Source organism: Mauremys reevesii, linkage group 1, assembly GCF_016161935.1.
Source record: "Mauremys reevesii isolate NIE-2019 linkage group 1, ASM1616193v1, whole genome shotgun sequence".
NCBI lineage: Eukaryota > Metazoa > Chordata > Testudines > Geoemydidae > Mauremys > Mauremys reevesii.
Genome location: NC_052623.1, coordinates 354,716,977 through 354,725,419, shown reverse-complemented (window position 1 = coordinate 354,725,419; position 8,443 = coordinate 354,716,977). Strand labels below are relative to the sequence as shown.

General features: G+C 40.6%; 1 protein-coding gene across 2 annotated transcripts in view; it reads right to left on the bottom strand.

Moving 5' to 3' along the window:
- Positions 1-887: 887 nt before the first annotated feature.
- The window catches only part of UBE2H (ubiquitin conjugating enzyme E2 H), a 76,061-nt gene continuing 68,505 nt past the window's right edge, over positions 888-8,443 (bottom strand). The window contains exons 7-8 of one of the 2 annotated variants that reach the window (XR_005592631.1): positions 4,976-6,315; positions 888-4,077 (exon numbers count right to left, since the gene is read on the bottom strand). Coding sequence is in view for 1 of the 2 variants with exons in the window: in XM_039519883.1 (XP_039375817.1) it covers positions 6,191-6,315 (125 nt within the window). In the remaining variant the exon portion in view is untranslated. Of the gene's footprint in view, positions 6,316-8,443 lie in introns of both variants that reach the window. The other variant, XM_039519883.1, reaches the window with a different exon arrangement.

The following is an 8,443-nucleotide window of genomic DNA, read 5'->3' as shown; positions in this document are numbered from 1 at the left end:
TCACATTTGTGTTATCAGATCATACAAGAAATATATGGCGGTAGGAGCAAGAAAAGGACTGAACTGGATAATAGAGTGCACTGCATTGTAGACGTGATAAGGATTTTAATTTTCTCTTGGTACATAGATCTGTAGTGTAATCCTGAGAGGTGCACCACAGTTTAAGAAATGGACTCAGCCATTGGTGGTTTATGTGACCACATGCTCCTATCACATTTACACTGGTCCTTTCTCCCCCATTACAAACACTTGTTGCATCTTGTTTTGACTAAGCTCTTTAGTGGAGCGACTGTCCTAGCATGTTTGTATACCCCTAGCACAATGAGACCTCTTGGTGGGACAACCTGGCCAGCCCTACTGTAATACAAATACTGAGTATAGCAAGGCAGCTGCTAAACCATGCATTTCAACTGCGATGGCTGCTTAGGATAGGGCTGAAATAAATAGTGTTTCCCATTGAAAATAGAGGTGGGAATTCAGGTAGACCTGTAAGTGGAATAAACCCAGCACACACATACCTTATCAAAACACTAGGCAAACGAAGACAACCACAACTATTGGAAAATGTAAAGGATTTTCTCCAGAATTCAATCACGGGCATATTTCTCTGGAGAGCTCAAAGTAGTTCCACTCGCTTTTTTAGAATAAGCAAGTCCCCTGGTAGATGTGAATTTAGCTAATGAAACCACAAGAAGCAGATCTGCAAGGGGAAGGCTATGAAAAATCTTTGCAAATATTGTGTCTCGAGCATTGTACAATGCCATATGCACTAGATGCATGTCTCTGCCCCAACGAACTTACAATCTAGTTCAGACATGACACAACAATGGGTAACAGACTAGATGAAGGGGGTACATTAACAGATTGTGATGAACAGGCATGCCAACCCAGGTGGAAATGTTTAATACACACACATTTGACATAGGGCTCTCCTGCCCTGTACAAAGCCCAGATTACATTGGCACATCCAACATAACTACTGTGAGGCATATTTAATAGGGCACTGGCTTCGTAAAAAGACCGAAACTCCAAGGACAAGTATGTATTTTGAAGCTAAAAAAACTTTGTTTCACCTGCTGACCAAGCAATTGGAATCCCTTAGTACTTGTTACTGAATGGCTGAGCTAGCTTCTGAATTGAGGCCATTTGCTTTTATGTTTAATACATTTCAGATTCAGTTTTCAGGAAAAATGTACAGACCTCTTCATTTCTTCTTACATTTAGAGGAACTTATTGAAAGAGCACTGGTTATGTCCTTTAGGTGTAAAATCGGAATGACTGACACACACTGTGCTTGTAAGTCAATACTTTTATATCCACCCACCCTTCAAATCCACTTTCCCCAAAGCCTTCCTGCATAGATCTCACTGTTGAGGTCTCAGCTTTCTAACGTTGGCACCGTTGTCTCCACATTGTCCTTGGCCAATTTAAACTGCAAACACCTTGGAACCTCCCCCCCTTCACATTTTATAAAGTACTTGGCATGATCTATGTACATATAATGCATTAGGTATTTTCCTAGAAGAGCTCACTTAACATCCATTCTAATAAGATGAAGAAACCTGCTCATTTGCTTGCTCACATTACCAACACATTTAGGGCATAATTCAAATTTACAGCATAATTCGAATTTACAGCAGTTTTGGTTGAAACACCCTTTACTAAAATCTGCCAGACCACTTTGTGGAGAATGTGGCAAATAGTGCCATCTAGTGTTGGCCAGAGGCAAGTTTCACAAACCTTATCTGTCAATGGGCCTCAAACCAAAGAAACCAATTTATACTAGTCTAATTAGGTTCTTTTACTGCACCCATCACAATGGTACAGTGCAGCTATTTTTAACAAACTTCCTGACTTAATAACCTAGTTACACCAAACAATGCAGTCAGACACACTTCCACCAGAGCATCTCCTATCGAAAAAACCTGGACTGGTTTTGAAGGCAGAATCTTGGGCAGTCTGGTTAACAGCTGCTGTTGAATCTCGGGGGCTGGAGGTTTAAAAGACGGGAGGCACTGGGGATGCTGCCTATGAGAGCGAGACCTTACTGATCAAGTACCAGTCAAGTGTCAAGGTATATACATCTTTTATTTAAAAAAGTTTACAGTTCTTTAATTATACACAACTATTTGAGAGGTTATATTCTTAGAGAAGAGGCATTTGTCATGGTGACAGGCATGCCCACTACATCATCACAATGCAAGAAAAAAGGGAAAAAAAGAAAAGAAAAAAGCTTAGACTCAAATGAAGGGAAAACACCCTTTATCTCTTCAAGTATCACACAACAGGTATCAAATACAGTCAGTAAAATAATGGCCATTTCTCATGCTGCACACGCTCCTGCTAAAGTGCCAGCGGAATTCAGATGAGCAAAAAGAAGCAAAAGAAAAACCAACCAACAGCCCTGCCCTCTCCTCAATGCCCCCTGCATGTTGTGGTATAGAACTGACATCAAAGGTGTGGGGTGGGGGGTGTCCTTGCATACCTGAGAGCTACCACTTACATCAGAATGCCCTGTGATTAGTCTTGCTGGGAGGGGGGAAAAAAGCCAGGGCAATCCAACTGCAGCACAGGTTACAGCATTTCTCATCCCTTATGGGGAAAAGGGACTCCATCTCCCTGGTTTGTGTGCACTGCAGGCAGATCAAACACGGGGTGGCGATCAAACACGGATATGGGAGATTACAGAAGTGACTATGTACGTAATATTCCCATAAACCTAAGTGGTCAGTCTGAACGTTAGGGGTAACGGAAATAGCATTTAACTTCCATTTTCCCCCCTCTGACTGAGGGTTTACACATTCCCAGTTAATTTACAAAGCATTATTATTCCACTCAGTTCATATCAAGATGCCACTCCCTTAAGATTTGCTTTCGCCAAGACTCCCTTCCTTAATTTTTATTTTTAAAGTCTAAAATTATTATGGAAAGTCAAATGAACCAAGAAAATACACTTGGAAACCTCAAGGAGAGTTGAAAACACGCCTGATGAAATTCAAGTTTAACCTAGTTGGCAATGTAGGTAGCTTCTTGAGACGCTTCTGCGGATCTGGGGCAGCTTTGATATTTCTCAATTTGTATAAGTCACACAAAGCTCAAGAACAGGGTGACAAGCTATCAGACGTGAAGCCAAGAGCCTACTTCCATAACAACTAGAATAGGTTACTAACAAGCTTTCATATTCAGGGATTCACTGAAAGCACGAATCTACATACAGTGGATCAAACGTAGTCATGTTGGAGTAGGCTTGTTAAGTTCCACCTGGGCTGATGCTTTGAGATTCAGTCATCTGAACAGGGAAGAGAATGGCAGTGGTTCTTTCAGAAAAAGACATTAGCATTTCAAAAGAAACCTGAACTGAAAAAAACTGGTCATCCTGCTTCAAAACGATTCCACTTTTCTCTTCCAGACTAGGGGTGTGTAGTTTATTTACAGACGGTTCTTGTTTGAGATGGGGAGGGAGGTGAAAGATGGGAAAGGGCAGAATGAGGCAATAAGCAGCTGTTCCAGTCTAGAAAGAAGGGAAATCCATTTGAATTTATTCCCTACAAGAGTTTTACACTAGGCCATATTCCTTTGAACTGCAGGTGTTTTGACAATTTACTGTAGGCTTCCTTTCCTGCTGCAATCACTACAGGGGAGAATGATCAAACATGAAATTTACCAAGAAGATGATCTTTTCGTCATGCTGCAGGCAATGCTATAGGTTTCATGTGTAAAGCTCCATTAATATCCAAGGAAACATCTTGCTGGAGAAGTTCCAGATCTATACCCACAAATACCTTGCTTCGGCTGCCTGTATGCACAAAGTAACGTGCAGAGGAATCAGAGCAACTTGGACAACTAATAGAAGCCAAACTGCATCTTCACAACCTAGAAAATCAATGCAGTAAAACATGTGCTTACTTTTCCAGGAGTCTACCTTAGATTTTCAGCTCTAATTGTAATTCTTTTGGAAGCTTAGGACAGGACACCTTTTTATTAGAAAACTGGCTTCTTCAAATGAGAGATGCATGAAAGTGTTCACTGTGTTAAACCTGGTCATTGAATAGACTGGGGGAAGAGTAATACAGTTACCTGGAAAAAAAATTAGAGGTAATTAGAACACTATTTTTTATACAATATTGAAAAAATACAAATTTTTATTGTTTTGTTGTTTTTAAACTGATATCACCACCCAGCACTTAAGACTACCCCTAAATAGCACCTACAGTTAAAGGTTATAGCACAAGCAAACTGCTAGTTCAGCGGGTAAGCAAGTTAAACAGTGCCAACACAGTTCTGCCCCCCTGCCCAAAGTAATGAGAAACCAGCGTGCTAGGTAAGAGTTAAACTACACCATTACATGTTAAATAGTTACTACTACCCTTCCAACAAGCCACAAATGCTAGATAAAGAGCTTCAGCACAGTAACTAACCACAGTCCTACATTACTGTTTTATTAAAAAAAAAAAAAGAGAGAAACCTTTTGCTTCATGCCCGTAATTAACATAAAATAAGTAAACCCTTTGTATGTTATTTTTATTAAGGAAAATAATCATGCTAAAGCAAAATTGTACTTCATATAGCTTTTTCCAAAAAAAAAAAAGGGGGGGGGAGAGAAACTGATTGTGCTTTATGGATTAAAAAAGGATTGTATCTTTCAACCCCATCAACTCAAAACTTGGTGGCATTCCTAAAAGAAAAACATTTGTGGGACAATGAAAAAAGTGTTTACTCAATCCAGTCTGTCATTCAAAATTCTCTGTTCAAGAGTCACTCAGCGTGGGTTGAATTCCACATACTGTCCTGAAGGTTTCACCAAAAAAATTAAAGTATCTGTCTGTCTATCCAAACCCCTCAGAAAACCCTAAGAATACAGCAAGTAACATTCAGATTTAAAATCCATTTTAGTTAGGATTTCAAATGCACAATTATCCAAATTCAAGTATCACTGGCAACCCAGGTAGGCATTTACTGTATTAGGTTCTCTTACCATTAAATAAAAATAATAAAAAAAACTTAGTATGTTGAAATACACCAGACGAAATCAAATTTTTCATTCAGAAGAATTCTTGAAAATATTATTCAATTGTTTCCCCAATTTATGGTTTTTATTTTTATCAATCAAATATTCCTAGAGCATTTCTTTGTTAAACTTTAGTTTGGTCTGTTGTACACACAAGCAGATGGCTACCAAGCTGCTGCAGAAGGGAAAACAGGAAAACAAATGGGAGAGAGAATGTGCCAACGGATTCATGAACTATGGCCAATGGGTCAATCTTCATGGGTCTGAAGCTCTCAGCAAGGCTAGTCCATCTGGTCAGAGAACCCTCTTTTAGGAGATGGAGAGAGAGTTTGCAAGGTGTTTGATCATACTTCAAGCAAGAAGGAAAGCTTGAAGCTATTACAGGGTAGCAGTTTCACTATGACAAAGAGTTTGCCTTTGTATGTGCTCCAGGTAAATTAAAGCACTGTTCATGTAGCATTGTGTTTTTTCCCCCTGAAAAAAGGGAACAGCTCATAATCCAGACCAAGAAAATGAGTAAAGTCCAGATGAAGGCTTTCCAAAGTCCCAAAAGCAAATAGATGAGTGGTTGTAGGTCCCTATAGTTCAGAGGGTGGGCAGAAGTCCAATATAAAAGTGTACTTAAAATCCAAGTCATTTTTTTTTTAAGCTTCGATGCTCTGAATAACTCTGTGCACTTTTTAAATGCAACTCCACATAAACTATGATAGCGAGTTTGACCTGAAGGAGCACTTTTTATTTCAATGTCTGATCTAAAAGTGTTCTTACATTATCCCCTAGACTTTTTACTTTGCGAAAGCTCTGTTCCATCTTATCATCCAAGGTGGTAGCTGCGGAACCACTGATAAAAAGGAAATCTCTAAGTCCCTACCTATCAGAGCAGCTGTTTGAGCTGACAGTTCAGTAGCACACAAGTTGACTTGACCAAATGGAATTATGAATGCATGCATTTGGGCTGCATATTGCTACCAAAATGGAATGTGGGAATATGCTATATACCTTGGGTTTGAGAAATGACCAAGAAATCAAGATCTAAAGGGTGATATATATATATCAATGCTATTATTCATAAAAACCTTGTTTAGTAATAAAAAAAATTGCTTTGTTTAAATATGAATATTATAGTCTGCTTCTCATGGTTAGGAAATAATAGTCTCTCTGAAAAGCAGGTTGCTTCTTCTACTACAATTCCATATCCTGGGCCTCATCTTCCGAGAAGTCAGACATGGAGCTCTCTGATGAGCTGTCCCCGGTACCTTCTTCCTGTTCTTTTAGTGCTTCTTCTGTTGCATATTTCTGAATGTATTCTGTATGTGAGGAAAGAAAAGGGTATAATCAGCATATGTTCAACTCCCACAGCCATTTATAAAAATGGGTTGGTACTGAGCATGGCTGAATAAGAAATTAATATAACAGCGGGTGGGATAGTGCCATATGTGGATAATAAAACATGATTATATAAATTAACATAGGGATTGCCATATTGGTTTAGACCAAAGGTCAATCTCATCTGACAACAGCCATATTAGAGAAATCAAAGGGAGGTACGAGACCCTTGGATAATGCATGAAGTCCTGAGGCATACATGTTGATAACGCACACATTGTTAGGATACTGAACACTAGACCTGGAGTTAGAAACAGCCAGTGCCCTTTCTACTTCTGCACATGCACCAGTTTAAAAGCCTCATGCTGAGAACCCATTTGCTATAAAAATGGAAACTCATCCCATATTAAGGTGATCAAATGAGAAAATCCAACCTAGAGGTCAGCCAAAAAAAACCCAAAAAAACATTGTCATGAAACTTGAGATAAGAGCTGGCCCACAATGCCGTTAGGGGCACAACGGGTTAGGCTGTGAAAATTCACGGTCATAGTGAATCCAGGTCTCCTGGAAAAGAAGAAAAATCTGGGACATTCTACAAAGGCCATACTTGGTCATCGGGCAGGAAGGCTGAGAGCTACTGTACTGGTCTGTCCTGCTGACCTATAATACAGTATCTTGAATACTGTGTTTTCATATTATGTATCAGCAATTGCTATTAGTACCATGGTATGGCTATGCCATTGTGTACGGGAGGCAATGCAGTGCGCGCAGTATCAAGGGGAAAGGAGAATTGGAGACCCTCTCAAGGCACAATCCACATGATGGAAAAGTTAAAGAACACTGCTTTATAGAATTAGAGACTGATGATACTGCCATAACTTCCAGAAAAGGAAAGAGATGAGAGGAGATGAAGAAGGTTGGAGAAAAAGCTGGAATACAGATTTACTGCTTTTAACCTAGTGCAAACCTGTGTTCCCTAGATAAAACCACAACAACCCACCTCTCTATTCCCCAAGAGACAGGCCTTGCACTATGCTTTAGTATCAGACAAGGGCAGTCTGAGTAGCAGAGAAAAAATTCTAGAGGGTTCTCCCCAGGAACTCCCAGACATCAATTTCCAGACATTTAATCCTAGGAGCTCTAAACACAAGCACCCCAGCCAATCTCAGCTACTGCCGTGGTTCCTAGAAAGAGATGAGGTTTCAAAGCCAAGACCCAAACCATGCAGGGCTGTAGTTATCTAGATCAACACCTTGAATTACAACCAAAAGCAATTAAGGAGCCAGCACAGGTCACAAAACTCGTTTAATAGGATTCTGGAAGGCAAATGCATTTTGTGCAAGCTGTGGCATGAGAGATTTTCTAGTATAGCTCCATGCAGAATGCACAGTAGTAATCCAGTTTGGGAGCAGGATTATTGAGACTATGTCCAAATCTGAGGGTCACAATCACCTTACTACATGTGCCTACAGAGGAGGCTCTTGGCCGACACTACATGACATTCTAAGAGCAGCCATGTCCTGAATTTGCAAACCTCTTGAAGAAGGGTGTACATGCGGGGATGAAAGTAAAACCAGATCATTCCTCCAACCCACTATCTTTGGGTAGATCTTCACTGCAAAGAAAAACCTGTGGCACCGAGTCTCAGGCAGCAGGGCTAAAAATAGCAGCGGAGATGTTCCCGCTTGGGCTGGAGCCGGGGCTCTGAAGCCTGGCAAGGGGGTAAGGTCCTGGAACCCAGCCTCCCACCTGAGCATGACTGCCCACACTGCTATTTTTAGCCCTGCAGCCTGACCTCACAAACCCGAGTCAATTGACCCACGCTCTGAGACCTGGTGTGGTGGGTTTTTCTTTGCAGTATTAACAGACTATGTCTTGTCTGGATTGAACTTCAGCCAGCTTGCTCTCAAATCCTACTCCCAACTAGGCACTGGGAAAACAAGCCACACCATCTAGGTGAACAGATTATGTAAACCGAGCTAACCAAGTCTGGTACATCCCTCTAGTTTGGGACTGAGGTACATGAGCAAGGTGAGGTGAGCATTTCTTATGCGGTACCTGCTCCGTGGTTAGATTTCAGTTGCTAATCTGGCAGTTTTCACAGGATGG